At 43.4% G+C, this 18,477-nt stretch overlaps 1 protein-coding gene across 1 annotated transcript; it reads right to left on the bottom strand.

The window, feature by feature from the left end:
* Nucleotides 1–2,986: 2,986 nt before the first annotated feature.
* On the bottom strand, nt 2,987–16,573 carry slc1a3a (solute carrier family 1 member 3a). Its single transcript, XM_080004572.1, is given in 11 exon segments — nt 2,987–3,486; nt 3,860–3,994; nt 4,726–4,834; nt 4,837–4,919; nt 5,947–6,180; nt 6,398–6,666; nt 8,083–8,125; nt 8,230–8,434; nt 13,933–14,070; nt 15,499–15,767; nt 16,454–16,573. Coding segments are annotated over 10 exon segments (1,608 nt in total). The 5' UTR covers nt 15,683–15,767; nt 16,454–16,573; the 3' UTR covers nt 2,987–3,278.
* Between the last annotated feature and the right edge of the window lie 1,904 nt (nt 16,574–18,477).

Below are 18,477 nucleotides of genomic sequence, written 5' to 3'. Positions count from 1 at the left end.
TAATAATAATTATAATAATAATAACAATAATGACATTAACAATACTGATAATAATAATAATAATGATAATACTGATGATAATTATAATAATAATAACAATAATGACATTAACAATACTGATAATAATAATAATGATAATGATAATGGTAATGATAATGATAATGATAATGATAATAATAATAATGATAATACTGACAATAATAATTATAATAATAATAACAATAATGACATTAACAATACTGATAATAATAATAATAATAATGATAATGGTAATGACAATGATAATAATAATAATGATAATACTGATGACAATAATTATAATAATAATAACAAAAATGACATTAACAATACTGATAATAATAATAATGATAATGGTAATGATAATTATAATTATAATAATAATGATAATACTGATAATAATTATAGTAATAATAACAATAATGACATTAACAATACTGATCATAATAATAATGATAATGGTAATGATAATTATAATAATGATAATACTGATAATAATAATTATAATAATAATAACAATAATAACATTAACAATACTGATAATAATAATAATGATAATGGTCATGATAATGATAATAATAATGATGTTAATAATAATAATAACAACAATAATAATAATCATCATCATCATCATCATAATAATAATTATAATAAGCACAATAATAATAATTATATAATTATTATTATTATTATTATTAATAATAATAATAATAAGAAGAAGAAGAAGAAGAAGAATAACAATAATAATAATAATAAGAAGAATAATAATCATATATAAGCATAATAATGATAATAATTCGTTTTTTTCTCTAGCACCTTTTAAACACAACATCCAATGCTAAGCTATTTACCTTAATAGAAGGCCAATTGAATAGTAATAATAGAAAACATAAACAAGTACTGCATTTAATAAAGATAAGTAAATATTATCTGGCGTATGGCGTAGCTATATGCTGCCCATTTCTCCTGGCTGCCCCCCGGAGGAAGGACAAGCCAGTATGGGTCAAAAGCAGAGAACGCATTGCGCCGGCCACCATTTGAAGCATGTCTGTGTGTGTGTGTGTATGTGTGTGTGTGTGTGTGTGTGTGTGTGTGTGTGTGTGTGTGTGTGTGTGTGTGTGTGTGTTGGTCGCCATCACTGCATGAGCGCAGGTGTTATGGTGTGTGTGCCGTGTGACAAATAAAGATTCTTCTTGATTCTTCTTCTAATAGCCTCTATGTGCAAGCATCTTGCTGCCATTAGGCAAGTTTTCTTCTCAAAATATCTCTTTACATAGAAAAGCACCCCTCAAAACCCCAAATAAAATTGGATAATTTGCCGATACTCAATCTACCCTCAGCAAATATGACGTCAAACCTGAAGGATCTGACCCGGAAAGTCTTTAGAAATCTCTTAGTGATTATGAGGAGCAGAGGCCCCATCCCAAATAATTGGTTGAGGAAAAGAAAATACTTTTATGAGAGGATTTACCCTTTTATTTTGATATCAAGCAGGTGGGCGTCAATGTGAGCTGAAGACAGCCACTTAAATGTCATAGTACAGGTCCGCGTGGCGCGAATGAATGAGTAATGTTCCACCCAAAGCGGCTCCTACGTCAGGTCGTCGCCCGAAATAACCCTTGGAAATGTCTTACAGTGTGTATCGGTTGATGCTATGCAAGTCTGTGTAAGATGTCGATTTGAAATGAACAGGGACTGATTTGTTTCATATATTTATTGAAAAAACAATCGATACAAGAAAATTCTACAATTTGTCGTCAGCTTCTTACGGGTCTGCTTACGTTTCGTCCTCACAAACCACAGGACTCGATCACAATGACACCGGCAATTGTAAACACGGGAGCTGCAGCCCACGCTGGGTGTCTGCAGGTGTTGTGTATTAAAAAAAACCCCAAAAAAAGGTCGCTCCGTTAAAGTTCGCCAGGGTAATGCTTTTTGAAACAAATCATCATTTTGGTCCTCAAGTTCTTTAAAAAAAAAGAAAAAAAAAAGAGCATATTCTAAGTGCACGAAAGATCTTCAAGTTACCCACAAGTCGAGAGTTATTTCTATAAATACCTTTAGAAAAGTCTTGGCTTCACAGCAATGCTGGAGCAAATAATGACCTAAGAGTTGAAATAGAGCAGCATTTCCAGGTATTAGTTCGGAAGATACGTCAAGTTAATTACAACAATTATTTAGAGTTCATCGTCTGTAATAAACACTATGTAATAAGACGGATACTAGATACCACATTGCCTACAGGAAGTAAAAAATATAGTATCACAGACTAAAACATAGTCAACAAGATTTAAGGTCACCCATGGCCCACGCAAATGAAACACATACAAATTCATTTGAAACGGAACTACCCTTCCAGAACGAAAATTAAACTGTCCAAAAGAAAAAAGAATAAAAGGTAGGCTGAAGTTAAACAACTCTCCGAAAGACACGACCGTGGCGTCAGTCACTGACTCTTTCAAATGTTGTGTGTAAATGTTTTTCTGGAGAAATGTTTTTGTGTCTTTCTTTTCGGGCAAACCGGGACGACGTGAAAACGCCGCGTTTAAAAAGCTTTTCAACAAACATGGCAGCATCATTTTGGTTGGGGTTTAGGTTTTGCTCGGTCACGTGCCTGGAATGGGAGAATGTCTCTTTTTATGCATCTTATTTGGCTCAGCTGCATTTCAACTTAGGATCAGATGGAACATCAAAGCATGTGAAACACCATGTGGACACCAATTGGGAAAGCATCACCACTCAAGGGCAATGTGCGATTCGGAACCGCTTCGGCAGTTCGGGTCGCACGCACGCACGCACGCACGCACGCACGCACGCACGCACGCACGCACGCACGCACGCACGCACGCACGCACGCACGCACGCACGCACGCACGCACGCACGCACGCACGCACGCACGCACGCACACACACACACACACACACACACACACACACACACACACACACACACACACACACACACACACACACACACACACACACACACACACACACACACACACACCCGTATAAAACACAAGTGGACGACTGAGATGAGCAAATACTGGCCTGTACAGTTTGAGATCACACATGACAACCAGAACCACAGTATACACTCGCTACCCTACGGTCAGCAAATACAATATATACATAGCATATACAACATTAGGCCAGATATTCAACATACACAATCTGTGCGGTCGTGAAATGTGTTCTATGCGACTACCGCTGTTTCCACGGGAGACTTTCCAGCTTGAGGTGGTCCGCTTCTTTCCCTTCTACATCTTGGTCTCGCTGTCGGCGGGCTTGACGCCCTCGTACTCGTTCTCCCCCGAGATGAGCCGGTACGGCTTCTTGTCGGCCTCCTCCACCACCGAGTTCCCCGTCTCAGGGTCCTTCCCTCGCAGTTCGTGCCGAGACAAGTGTTCCACGATGCCGGCGCCGATGGAGTCCCCGAGGACGTTGGTGACGGTACGCAGCCTGTCGCTGGGGACGCAGAAAAAAGGGGGTGAAAGTTGGGTCTGACGTTCCGGACGAGTCCGTTTGCGTCGCAAGACTTTCTGTTTGTGTAATTCCAAAAGCTATAAGACGCGTGTCTTCCACAAGCTATTTAGACCACATACACAACAAACTGATACCACTGAATCAAACCCTCACAGTGCCTAGAGCTCCATGTTCCATGTCAGACCTTTCCGGTGGAATCAGGATGCATGGCAAATCAGAACCAGAAGGATTTGGGGAATTTGAAATGTGAGGGTGGTTGGGGAGTTTTTTGATGACTCAGCAGATATAATTATTTCGCAATTTCATCATGTGTTTGAGCAATTTATTTTTTATTTTTTTATCAGCCAATACTTACAGGAACCAATCAACGGCGATAATAAGTGTAATATCATCAGTGGGCAAGCCCACGGAGGTCAGCACTATCACCATGGTCACCAGTCCAGCCTGTGGGATTCCAGCCGCTCCGATACTGGCTGCGGTGGCCGTGATACTGGGACAGAGAGTAAAGAAAAACAAAGTTTTACAAAACATTAAGGCAGAACAAAGCAGCAATTTGTCCACAAGTCATTCCTTGTAGGCTCACGTATTAGTATTAGAATTACAGTATGTTGATAACTTAACAGGTTCTTATAATCCAGATAAGACTATGTCGCTAGATTTGTTTCATAACAAATATAATTGTCCGTTTTGATATATCTGCTATAAAAAGCTCCATATTTTTGTGAAGATCCGGCCGACATGAGTTGTTATTTAACATAGTTTGACTGATGTGAAACCCAATAACAACATCTTATGACCTGGAGTGGGTGTTTCATTCTATTGATATCATAAAAAGACTGTCTGAAGGATATTCTTTAAAGGACTCTGTCGCAGTTCCGCATGCCAAGAACCACCCGAGTGGCGTTTTCAGGGCCCTCCGGCAGAGAGACACAGTAGATGGAGTAGAAACACCGGTTTATTGTAGAGAGGGGGGCTAGGTGGAACAAGCCTGGAGCAGACGAACAACATGTCATGACAACGGCTCCTCTCTGGAGTGTGTGTGGGGATGGGGGTTTTACCTGTTGCTCGCTGATTAAGTTTCACGAGCAACGGGTACACAGCCAAACAGATCCTGGGCCCTAATTACCTAGACCCAGAACATGTGTGGCTGCTCAAACCACACCATCCCCACACCACATACTCGATTATTAGAGTACATATTGCATGTAAACACGTCTGTACCTGATGGTGAGGATCTGTCCAAAGTTAAGGTCCAAGTTGTTGACCTGAGCGATAAAGATGGCCGCCAGGGCTTCGTACAGCGCCGTTCCGTCCATGTTGATGGTGGCACAACAGGCAGCACAAAGCGGGTGACGCGCTTGTCCACTTTGTTGTTCTCCTCCAGGCATTTGAAGGTGATGGGCAGCGTGGCAGAACTGAAAAGGGAGAGAGAGAAAAAAGAGGAGATCAGTCAATGTGAGAAAACAAAGGATTAAAGAAAACTGCCGAAAGGTGGCAACAGTTATGTCAATAACGAACAACTAACTAAATAGTGACATTGACCTACGGTCAAGCTCTTCGTCTCCTTCTTTGAATTCAACATAAAAAGATAAGGATTTCACTCAGCTGAACCACTTTGAAAGCCATTACTATGGCACTCATACCATCCACAAACAATGGTCCAGCACAATACATATGCAGAAGCTGATTGTGGTAGTGAGGAGTGGTTTTGGCACCATCTGCAGGTGGGGGTAGCCAGCATTGGCAACCGGCAGGGGATGCAGCTGTCGGAGTCTGAGGTAATTGAGTCTTTAAAAGCTGCTGGTGTTCGAGCTCTCTCTCTCTCTCTCTCTCTCTCTCTCTCTTCTCTCTCTCTCTCTCTCTCTCTCTCTCTCTCTCTCTCTCTCTCTCTCTCTCTCTCTCTCTCTCTCATCTCTCTCTCTCTCTCTCTCTCTCTCTCTCTCTCTCTCTCTCTCTCTCTCTCTCTCTCTCTCTCTCTCTCTCTCTCTCTCTCTCTCTCTCTCTCTCTCTCCTGACAGAGAGGCTGTCCTTAGTCCTTATTTCTGTGGAATATACGGCCAGCACAGTCTGGTTTCATTCTCACCTGCCTCCTGGTCCATCTCTCCCCCCGCAACGACAAGAGACAGTCACAGTGGCGGCCAATGTGACAGTCAATCGGAGTGGCCACAGGCCGGACTGGTCACCGTGGTGATAGTGCTGACCTTATGTATGTGACAAATAATCTCTTGAACTTGAACTTGAACTTGAACTCTGTGGGCTTACCCACTAATGATATTACGCTTATTATTGACGTTGATTATTGCCACCTGCAGATGGTGCCAAAACAACTCCCTACTACCACAGCGACATGTTTTAATGAGCAATAATCTGGTTCACAGTGTAACCAAAGCCATTTTGGACGTCCAAAACCTTGACGTGTAAATATTTAACATCGCTACGTGCCTTGAAGACGTTCCCAGGGCGGTGATGAGAGCCTGCAACAGCCCTGCGATGAAGACGAACGGGTTCTTCCTGGTGACGACGAAGTAAAGGGTCGGCAGGACGGCGATGGCGTGCACGAGCAAGCCGCAGATCACCGTCACCGTATACATGCCCAGCTGGCCGCCCATTGCTGTGATGTCGTCCATCTCCACGATCTTACCGGCGATCAGAAACAAGATACCGATAGGAGCGTACCTAGTGGATTGGAAGCAGTGAAAGTGAGGGATAGGGAACAAGGGAATGCATTTTGACAAGTTCCACATCCAAAAATCCACTTGCTCCTCTTCTTGCTGCGTCGGTGGAGCAAAGTAGAGGAGATGAAACCGCTGACGTTGAGGATTTGTTGTCTAAACCTTCAAAGGGGGGCTGTTCCACGTGGTCCAGTTAAGTAGGTTGTCCTCTCTCTGCTTACCACATGATTATGGCGACCAGTCTCATAATGGCTTCATTGAGACAGTCAAAGAAATCCCTCAGCGGCTGCCCCTGCTCCCCCATGCTCCCAATGATCAGGCCGAAGCACATGGAGAAGACCACCAGGCCCAGAGCGTTGACGCCGTTGACAGCCCCCGGCACGGGGATCACCTCCTCCTGCGTCATCTCCCGGGTTCCGTTCAGCGTGAACAACGTGTCGTTCACGGTCAGCTGCACGTGGACCACTCGCTTGCCGTACTGCGTTTTGAACTGGATTCAGGTGAGCCAGAGAAGGAAAGAAAGAAAAAAATGCTTCAGTAGTTTTAGTAGAGTAATTGAGGGCTTGGTTTGTGAGATATACATATATATATACTATACACCTCCAGAACACCACGGCTCCCCAGCCTACGCAGCGACACTTAAGCACTCACCCCGGCCCATGCACACAAGTGCATCCCCCTCGACATTGAGCTCCAGCACCCCTGGCGCTTCGACCTCCCCAGAATCCACTTTATTAGGTAAACCTGGACAGTCCACTGTAATCCAATACACCAGTTCTGCCATGCATTCTACTTCTATGAAGTTTATAAAGTTCAGTTTTTGTTGACATAGAGTGAGAAATGTGTAAAAGGTCAGTTAAATGTGGTGTTTCACTGAATGATATTTTATTGGGAGGTCAAATTTTTTGTCCACCCTATTGACACACATATGCTGACCCCTGTGCACCGAGAGCACCTACAATGGGTACGTGAGCGTCCATGGAGCAATGGAAGAAGGTGGCCTGGTCTGATGAATCACGCTTTCTTCTACGTCATGTGGATGGGCGGGGTTAGGCTCCGATCCGATGGAGCATCTGTGGGATGTGCTGGAACAACAAGCCCGATCCATGGGGGCCCCACCTCACAACTTCCAGGACTAACAGGATCTGCTGCTAAGGTCTTGGTGCCAGATACACACAGGACACCTTCAGAGGTCTTGTGGAGTCCATGCCTCCACGGGTCAGAGCTGTTTTGGCGGCACGAGGGGGAGCTACACAATATTAGTGATTATAAGTGGTGGTTTTAATGTTGTGGCTGAACGGTGTGTGTGTGTGTGTGTGTAACACAATGCATTCATTTTGTGTAACTGAAATTCCTTTTTATTTCCTTGAAAGTCTACATTTCACAACCCAGCCAGTTTCATTTCCACAGTGCCACCAAATGAGGAAGTTGGGGTGGAGATGAGGAGGAAGCCTTTCAGTTTGTCTTAAATACAGCACCATGACAGAAGCAAGCGGCAACATAGCGGCAAGAGTTATTCATCAAAATAAAGAGCTGTTACGGTTGTATTCCCAACACTGTAGTTACTGCAGGTGTCACTCCGTTCCTAATTCTCAAGTGCCATCAGGTTCTATTATTGAAGCTCAGTGTCATAACCACAACAGTTGTTTTGTACATAAGAAGTTATTTATTTTCCATGACTATTCGGGTGATCTTATTCATTATGAGCGTACATTACTCCTCATAGTCAATTGACAATGACATAAAAGGTTTTTTTTAACAACCTCTCTTTCTCTCTGTTAAAAAATACAAGTTTAAATGTTGGAACCCCGTTGGTGGATGACAGATTAGGCGCAAAGAGCCATAGATACAACATAATGGTTACAATACAAGAAAACTGGGAGTAGGGAGAGGAGAACCAAGTTACCTGTTTGGTGCACGCTTCCACAAGATTAGGAGGAAACATATTTCTGAAATACAGAGAGCGGGTCAAATCAGAAAGGAAATCTACTTTTTTTGCCAGAAAAATGGAAACATTTCTGTGTCTATGTGTTCGTATGCATATCAGGCTCACCTGATAAGGTCAAGGAAGGCGTCGGCGGGGCTGATCTGCTCAATCTTTTGCTGCTTGGTGAACTCTTCCTTGGATCCTTTTCCCGGGTGGATGATGAGCACCATGACAATTCCGATAAACACAGCGATGATGGTGGTGGTGGTGTAGTAGACCACCGCCCTCATGCCCATCTTACCGGACGCACGGCTATCCAGAGCAGCCATACCTGCAGGACACAAGAGGTGGATACGCTACTGTAAATCCCCTTTCCATGCTTTCTCGGTTTACCGAACCATTTTCATACCGTTTTCCTACATGTAAAGTGAATATGTGTTGTTTCCACGACCACTGTACAAATATAATTTTACCAAAAGTATGACATAAAAAAGCTGCTGGTTGTCATGCCTTTGGGGGGATGGTACATTGAGGGTAACTGCGTTGGACTTCCACTTCTACACTTCCGCAAGGCTGACAGCAGAGTTACGGCTTTTTACATTCCTGGGTCCATTCTTTTCTCTATTTCTTTATGTTGTTCTATTATTTCCCCCCCGTGGAAACAAAAAGCAATACAAGCTTTCTGGGACACCTTAAGCCAGGACCCATGGCCACTGAATTCCGACGAACTCAAGTGTTTGTCTGATTTTCAGGTTTTAATGAAAAGGATGGGGGTGTGAATCACTGGCAATTGAATTGTTGTCTCGAGGAGGAAACACAGTCTGAGTCTCACCTTAACTGCTGATTAGACTGCCAAGATCCCCGGGGCGAAAAATCAAATGAATATACTGTGAATAGGTTCATGCATTTATATGAATTCTAAAATCCAACGGTTGGAGTGATTCCAGCGCAACACACAAAATCTAACACAAGATGTAGAAAATCCAGCTTTTGCTTTATTCTGGTGTTTTGCAATAATGCATTTCACCAAAAAAAGAAAAGAAAAAAAAAAACCGCAACCTGGCATGAAGTCAGCACAGATTACATCCGGCCTGTTTGAAGCCAAATTAATCTCTTTGCCATGGAGAAAAGATCCCTCGGCTCAGTGTAGCATCATAATACCACTAAGAAAGCAATACTGTTTGACAACACAACATAAGTGCGTAAGTATTTACACCTCCTTCAATTCAGCCTATTTAAACCCCAGATCATTTGGTCGGACTCTCAGTTGAGGTTCGACATGCTTTCCCACATAATCAAATGTGGAAATCCATGTCATTACATGTAGAGGGTAATATATCTGCTCAAAAACAGAGGAACCAATGGAGGAGATGTGTCCCAAATTGTCCCCAGTTTGAACCTCTATCTCCCCAGCCTGAAGGGCCCCCTCCAGACCGGGGCCTATTAAGCATATGCAACCCACACTTACCTCCCACAGATCCCACAGAAATGTGGGAAACCCGCATACATCTTGAAATGAAGCAAGCAAACGAAGTGACTGAATCAGAAGAATGAATGAATGAATGAATGTCTGCTTAAGCATTCTCAGATTCCTACAAAAAAAAAAAGTTTGGAAACCATTCGCCAAGACTGCAGCTCAGGAAGAGTTTTTTTTTATTTTTATTTTTTTTGTTATCGGATAAGTCTGCGCAATGTTCAGCTGATATCCCAAAGTTTGAAATCCCCGTCTGGTTCGAAGAATTCCAACTTGCTTTCTTACTGAGGCAGAATTTGGTTTTTGAACAAGGTCAACGTACCCGGGGGGACTGACCCTCCCTTTTTTTTTTCTTCCCAACATCAAACATACTGTGAGGATATCATCAGCAAGAGGCGCAGTCATTGCAAAGAATACCGGATTTGAAAGTGAACACCAAAATCGACTTGTAAAGGCATGACGCTGGCGTTGTAGCCCCGAAAGATCGGGTCCTATTATGACCCTGCGTGCGATCACAGATGGATGTGTTTCATTCTCTTGTGCGACTCGTTGCGTTCATGTGTGCGCATGTGTGTGCCCCGCCCCGCCGCCCGCCCCCTGCCTTGTCTCTATTCCCCCCTCGTCTCAACATGCCCGAGGGGCCCGGGCCTCTATCCAACCTGTTTTTGATCGCACCAGCCTAATTCTTAACCGGCCCCGTGTCTTAACCGTCTTGTTCCGACGTGCCCCCTAGTCCACCTGACCCGGCCCTGGCCCTCGTAGTCCTTCCTTCCCCCCTCTTAACTCTCCCTCCCTGATCTTATTACTTCAATCCTTTTTCACTGGAGGGCCCCCCCACCACCCCACTCTCCTTCCACTCCCCTTCTGAGAGGCCTGGGAAAACTTGTTGACTTAGTTGGCTTCGCATGGACACAATGACCCTCGGCCTGTTGCTGAGGTAACGCCTGGCATGGCCTCACGATTCTATTCTTCCAACAGGGGGGGGGGGGGGGGGGGGACCATAATTGAAGTAGAGGAAGAGATGAATACTGTATTTTCTTACCTAAGACACCACCGTTAACGGGCTTGTGCGCCTTCATGTCAAAAATACAGATTTGGTGGTTGCTTCGAGGCGTCTTCGTATCAAGCTTTGCACGAAACTGGAAATGATCTTTGGAGCTGACGTTCCCAACACTCATGCAAGTCTCAACCATATTAACCGGCAGTGGTGTCAAGGCCTTTTTTTCCACGTTACTCTTTTTTTCTCTTCTGTTAACTTTTCTGCGGCGTCCTCTCAATCCTGGTCATAAAATAACTGTTGACGCTTTGGCTTTTGAAGCAAACTCAATCCAGTTTTAGGTGGTTTGGTTTGTGGAACAATATGAGCTTTGTGTGTCGTGGTGTGTGTGAGTGTGTGTGTGTGTGTGTGTGTTTGCTCATATTCATAATTGATTTGGCATATTTGTATTGTCTTCTGACCCCCCTGCACTCGGGACTCGGGCCAACGTAAAGGCTCTGTGCATTTTGCTCCAAATTCCTGCACCGACCGCTCGGCTATAGCCAGGAGAAAGGGCTCCAAGAAACCATTTGGAAAAAAAACAATTGGTGGGAGAATTTTCACAGGGGAAGCCTGAAAAGCCAGTTTGCACACGGCCCCACGCGTCTGCGACGGACAGGAGCTATAGGAGCTTAACCCCAAATGCTCTTATGCACTTGTGCGTTTGCTGGTTGTGTTCCCAGCCGCGCATGAACAAAAGTGTTTCCAAGTCGACCGAAACAACCCCTCCCACGGACCGCCCTTCAAGTGAGCCATCCCCGTTCTTTTTAGCGCAAACCATCCACGGGTTGCTGGGTCTAGACCAGTCAGACGCGCCGAGGCGAGGGTGTAGTCTCATCTCGAAAAAGAAAAAAGAGCAAAGGTCGTCCGCTCCGCTCGTAGTATCTTTCTGCGCTGTGTAAATGTTTTCATTGAATAAGTCACCAAATAAACACCCCGTAAGGGTCTTGATCTCACGTAAGCTCATTCTCAAGGGTTTTTTCAAGTGCATTTTCAGGCTACTTCTCTTTTGTTACTCGTCCGTTTTAATGGTTCATTTGTTGATTAATCAGTGACGATTTCGACATCTTTCCGCTGTTCTTGCGAGTGCGATCACGACGTAGCAGTAAACGAATCCAAATGATGTTATTCCACTTCCTCCCTATTTCTTTGCGCAATGAGCAGAGTGTGTCAGTCATTGCCTCGGCTGTGTTTCGATCGGTTGATTTGAAAAAGGAAAGTTATTCCAGCTTACTCGTCACGACTTATGGTTGAATAAAAGTCGTCACTATTACTTTCGAAACAAATTTCAAAAGAACATCATTAAAATAATCAAAACACTTATTTCAACCAATATTTCTGCCGCGATCGAATCCCGGTCAAGTCGGCCCTATCAGTTGTGGGAGTCTTTTTGGGGGATGTTTGCTTCTTTTCTTTTTTACTTTTCTTTTTATTTTTTGCTTGCATTCCTTGAATGCAGCTGCAGATAATATTCACCCAGGTGAAGTTTTCCCGCCGACACTTTGTTCTGTCCGTCCAGACGCACCATACAAGCCGTCCTGGAATTCCTTGTGGTTTGGTTCTGGCTCCTGTAGTACTCCGGCGTTACGTTTCTCGGGAGAAATTCCGTAAACACCCCCGTCCAGCTGATTTGGTGCCATCAAACCGTCATCTCTGGGTCGAAATTGCTTCAGGCACTTTTACTGGAATTTTCATTTACTTTTCATTAGGGTCGAGGAGTGAGTATTTTAAGAGGGTACCTAAAACAATTCACTGAATACTGTTATGTTTAAAATGTTGCCAGGTCAGCATTTAACTTGAGATAAATACGTTAAAAACACATGGGATATCTACAAAACCAGGAAACCAAATTAGTTCTTCATTGCTAAGACTAACTATCAGATTTCTTTCGGAATGTTAATTCACGGAAACCCAAATTGCTGAAAGAATATATGTGTACTGTTTCAACCCTGTCGACACTTTACTGAAAGGAAGACAATAATGATTATTGAATTAGTTATTTAAGATCTAAATCTGGATCTAATGGTATACTAAATGTCCCTTCACATAAGTAAGCATAAGTTAAAAAAAAACACACACACCCACACACACACACACACACACACACACACACACACACACACACACACACACACACACACACACACACACACTGATTCCGTGACCGCAGAACAGTGCTCTTTGTTAGCATCCACATGTTGGATCCCATGTGACGTGGTGTCAAAGGGGACGCCGACCCTGTTGTAGCACAAAGCGGATTATTATGGGATGTCTTGTCCACGCCGTCCCTCAAGAGGATTGGCTCCGGTCATTCTCCGATCACTGCAACCGTGAGCGGACGCAAAATGTCTACCTCTGTCCCGTTTGGCTCGTTGTCATCTATGATCGGACAGTAATTCAAATTCAAAACACACGTCCCCCGCCCGCGAGAAAAACAAAAAGTACGGACAACCACATCGGCCATTACTTCCAGCTGGAAAAGTCTGAGTACATTCACTAAATCATCATTCAGGTTGCCGAGGTAGCGAAATTGGTCAGTATTTTGTCCTAAAAAAAAGTCACTTTAAAAAAGGACTGTTACTGTCACCAGCCAAGCCGTCGTAAACACTCCAGATTGAGATAACTTCCTCCAAGTTGGACATTGTTCGGCATTACTGGGAAATTTTCAATCAATCCAGAACCCCTAAAGAAGACCAACGTTTCTTCATATTCTGTAAGTACTGGGTCATTTGTAACAACAAAGCTGAGGGCTGATCCGTGGCGTGTGACAGAGGCCGATCCCATCGGAGCGCGAATCCATGTTGTTTTACGGGACGGGAATCCATCCCTGCCATTTCTTCCCCTGTCTGCATCTGTTTCTGACTCGGGAGCCTCAGTGAGGTCACCCACCCTAAATCCCCGCACTGGACCCAAAAGCAACAAACAGGCCTGCCTGAATAAACAGCTGGCCCGCTCTGCCACCTGACGTATTTGGAGAGCGATAGAGCAACATGACAATCTGCCACTGACATTACCCGCAACATGGCATGTTTACTGTAAACTGCACAATCAGGCAATTACAGATGCACCAATATCTTTTGATCTGTACCTCGATACTGATCATTTGATGATATTTTGGGGAGCACTTTTGGTGCATTCATGACATATTTACACACAAGAAACAACACTCATGTGGATATTGTGACCAAGCAGGAAGGGCAGTGATTAGAACAGCCCTAGATACAATAGATACAATAGATGGAAATATATACAACAGATATAAATATACACAATAGATAGAGATAGACATCATGCCTGGTCAAACAGCCCCCCTCAGTACCTGTGATGAGGCTGGAGACCAGCAGGGGCAGCACCAGCATCTGCAGCATCCTCATCAGCAGCTCTCCAGGGAACGAGAAGTATTTCACCTCGCGGTAGGACATGTTGTATGGTCGCAGGACGAAGCCCAGGATGATGCCTGCACAAAGCAAAATACTTCATTCTACTTCATTATTGTCACTAGACTTCATTGTCATCAGCGGTCTCGACTGAGCGTCAACAACAAGTAACATTAAGTTATGTTTTTTTTTTCTATCAAAATATTTTTCTTATATTAATTAAAAACAAATTACAGATATTTACTTCAGTATTTAGAACATTTTTATGAGCATTTATTATATTAAATCATTAATATCTACCAATAATCATTATGACAGACCCAGTTGTGGCTGTCAAAAAAAGATCAATGTTTATCGTTACTATTTTTCATCATAATTTTGTTGTATTATTGCATGTATATTAAAAGAATATTTGATAATAATTTTAATAATTGTAAAATATGAATATTTTAATATAGATTGACAAAGAAGGTTAAGCATCAAAATTTCCTTTTCCCTCAGATGCTCAATCCCTGCTCCATAATCATAAATGCTTGTGAATATGCAAGAAGTTTTTATTTTGTTCACTCAAACAAACCTACAAATTACCACAGTGAACACGAAACTAGGCAGACTAGGTTGGAAGCATGTTGACTTATGGGAACATTAAATGTTTGGCATTTTAGATCTATAAGATAAGACAGCATCTTAGATCAAAAAACACAGGTTGCCATGGACATGTCCTTGATTGGAAGCCAAAATGACTTCACTGATATCAGCTCTGAAACCCTGCCGCCGAAGCAGCTTGCACTCTGCTGTAAACTGTGTTTCTCTTTTCCTGTTGGGGCTGATTGTCTGGCACAAATCCGCCGATAGGTCCAGGTGGCTGTGCGGAGACGGAATTTGATAACCAATCAACTGATTCTACCTTGGTTGCGCGTAATTGTATGAGGGCTGCAGATGTGGGTAAGCCGGGTGGGCTGTGCTCATTCCAACAATGGGAAGGTCAAAGGTTAATAGCAAAAGGTCAAGGATCGGCTGCAAGGTCACAGGAGGGCCAATCTGCTAATCTCAGTTTCCTCTATTCCAACCTATTGCATGCATCTTATTTTTGCGTTGTCGTTGGTGTTGTTGTTCCTTTCTAACATGCTTCATTGATGGCTGAGGCGATGCAGAAAAAAAACAAAAGTGTTTCAAAACATCCCCAGATGAGGTTCCTCTGCTCGGAAAATGTAAGGATAGAGGAAGAGCCAAACCACAACAAGTAAATAAAAGAGAGGAAGCTCATGACAGGGATGAAGGACTGAAAACCACTGGGAACTACTGTGAATAAATAACATGCATTGGGATGACGTGCTTAATGAAAACTTTCAGTCTTGGGAAAGTGTCAATCCACACATTCTAGAGCGTGAACACCCCCCTTTTCCCGTCTCCATTAAAAAACGTGATAAATCAAACTTGTGCGTCTTCACGCTCCACGCAGAATAACGCGCCCCGAGGAGGCCACGCAACATCTTCCGCGCACTCACCAACAATAACAGCAGCGACGGTGAAAATCACAAAGGCATTTCTCATGAAGTATCCCTTGACGTCGTCTCTGGACATGTTCTCAACTTTCTTCTTGGCCTTCTGCGAGCGGTGCTGGATCCCGGCTCGGAGCCGCTGGAGACCGCTCCGGGAGGGCTGGCTGTCCTCCCCATTCCTCTGGGTCATGACTCTCCTCTCGGGTGCGGAGCCTGCAGAAATCAGCTAGCAGTCGAAGACCTCTTCTCTGCCTCTTTCCCTCCCTCTGTTTCTCCTGCGAGAAGGTGGAGGGTGCGAGATATTTGACGGTAGATAAGTGTCGGATTGACGAGGAGCAAACAGAAACAAATGATATGGTCAAGCGTGGAGCTAAAATAGGATCTGCTTCTAATGTCATTTATTCCCTTACTGTATATGCCATTATATACAGTAACCACCAAAATGTGTGCTTATTTGCATAGCAATGCTCTTTGGAGGGCTCTTCCAAAAAAAAATAAAAAAATAAAAATGTACTAATGCCTACTCTAAAGCATTAATAAAAAATATATAATAAAAAAAAAAAAAAAACATAATGCGCAATCATTTGACTATAGAGACATTGGTCAGATGCTGAGCTTCAAATGAGAAAGTGCAGCAAAGGACTCTGCCAAATGAAACGAAGCATTTTACTGTGTATGTGAGTCGTGAAATAAAGTAAAAAATCATGTCGCCAAGGCAGACTTCCTGTCGTGCCACACACGTGGCCAGTTAAAGAAGTTTCCCATCATCTCTCATTCTGAGAAACCCTGGGTGTACACACACATGCTGCATATATACAAACAGACACATGCACGCACGCACGCACGCATGCACTTCCGCACACACACACACACACACACACACAGACACACACGTATACACGCACACACACACATACACATGCACACACACAGAAAATGGTAAGTTAATGTATTCCTGTACCTTTGGCTCAGGCTTAGACCCAGTAACTTCCTGTGAAGAAAGATTTTAAATAATGATGATTCTGTTTGAAATCCTTGGTCGGCGAGAGACAGATGTGCTGTGTGGCCGACTGGCTGTGAGCTGGGCGGAATCTGGTGGTGAGGAGGGAGAGGAGAAGAGAAAGAGCGAGGGAGGGAGGAAAGGAGGGTGCAGGACGGGGGCAGGGGAATGAAAGAACCAGTGAGAGAATGGAGGCGGTGCATAGTGGGAGGAAAAAGAAGGAGATAGAGAGAGAGAGCGAGAGAGAGAGAGAGAGAGAAAAAAACTCTGTCACACAAACAGTGTTCACTTCTTGTGTGGAGGGAGGGAGAGAGGGGAGGGAGGCAGCAGCTGAAAAAGTGAAGGGGGGGAGACCTGCTTTTCAGACAGAAGGGGGTTTGAGGAATAATGAGCTTCCCAAGCAGGATAAAAAAGGACCTTCTTGTTTCCTTCTTTCTTTCTCCCAGTCTTCTTTTCAAATGCTTTTCCACGCTTGCTGGGTTTAGCGCGATTAGAGATTCCTTAAAGAAGCGGGGGCGGAGGAATTAAAAGGGCTGGATGGAGCCCAATCTATCGCACATAGTGTACGTCATTTACTTGCCAATCCAAACTTGTATTTTGGCATATCTCCACGATCATTAATAATAATTATTAATAGGGGTGATTTCTTGAAGGATCCGGAAGGATCACGCCGGTAGACTGCGTGGGCTTGAATAAACACTTAGCAGGTAAATATTTGACATACGTTGGCCTATATGGAAGGTTCAACTGAAAACTTTTGTTTGTGAAAACCCAGTCTGTGGTTCATATCACTGACCTGCAGCTGTGGAAGTTAGTTCACAGATTCCAGCTTCGGCTTAGAAAAACACATGAGCTATCAAGAAGGCAGGGAGAGCCAGCTCTGCGAGGACAGTTATTTAATGTATCTGACGCAAGCGCATGGCTTGGTGATGTAAGAAACAAACCAGTGCCAAAATCTAGAAATCCAGCGGTGACGCTAGTTCCTGAGGCGTTGGCGATATGGTTTACTTGTTTATCAATTTATTAAGCGTGCTGGTGGCGCCGTTCACCTTCTGTTATTGCTTATTGAAGTAATAGTTTGGATTTTTTTTGAAGCCCATCCCTGTTTTATACCCTCACGGAGTACGAGGGGGGGGGGGTTCCCGCCTTTTCCCCAAACTGCGCGCATGGCAACAAGTAATGAGGGACAAATAAACAATCTGCGTTCAGAGCAAATCCTCACTCCACGATTCAGACAAAGCGAGCATGATGACACAAACTTGGGGAAGAAGTTTGATTGTTGCGACAACAATCTTGACCAGAAACTGTCCTGACCTGTGTGACCCGGCCTGTGAGATCATCGCACTCTAGCATTTGGTTTTAGGATGAAGCATCGGGTTCCAGTTTTTATGGTTGTTTTGTTTTTCTTTGTTTTTTATCTCTATGATTTACCTTATTTTAGTGAGGAGTATTCTGGTCGTGCAGCTTTCAGGTTTTATTTAGTCTGGCAGCCATGTGCATGGTTGGCTCAGTGTTCTTCCCTTCCTTTTGTTTATTTTGGCTGGGTCCTCCAATAGTGTTTTCTTAGTTTGAATGGGTTTATTCTTTAACTTATTTTTGGTAAAAGTTGCGGTGGCATCATTTAATACCTCATTTTGTATGGTTACTGGAGACAACTTTGTGACTAGGAATATAGCACCTGTTGACGGTAAATACATGTTTCATCAACCATTCAGTAAATACAATTGAGGAAATATGCAACATTTTTGACCAGTTAGAGAGAGAATAGGGGGGGGGGCCTGCCGAATTGTGTGTATTTTTTACTGTGTATTTACCAACATCAAAAAGCTGAGTGTACACAAAGATAAGAAGATGCTTATAAGGAAATTAATGACTGACATTTTATTACATGTACATCAACACAATACATTTTAATAAATCTCAAATCTCAAAAAAAAAGTGTTTTTTCTACATCATACATACTTCATACATCGAAACGCAGGCAT

This window comes from Zeus faber (assembly GCF_960531495.2).
Source record: "Zeus faber genome assembly, chromosome: 7".
Taxonomy (NCBI): domain Eukaryota; kingdom Metazoa; phylum Chordata; class Actinopteri; order Zeiformes; family Zeidae; genus Zeus; species Zeus faber.
Note: the sequence above shows the minus strand (reverse complement) of the source record. Positions and strands in the feature narration are given on the sequence as shown.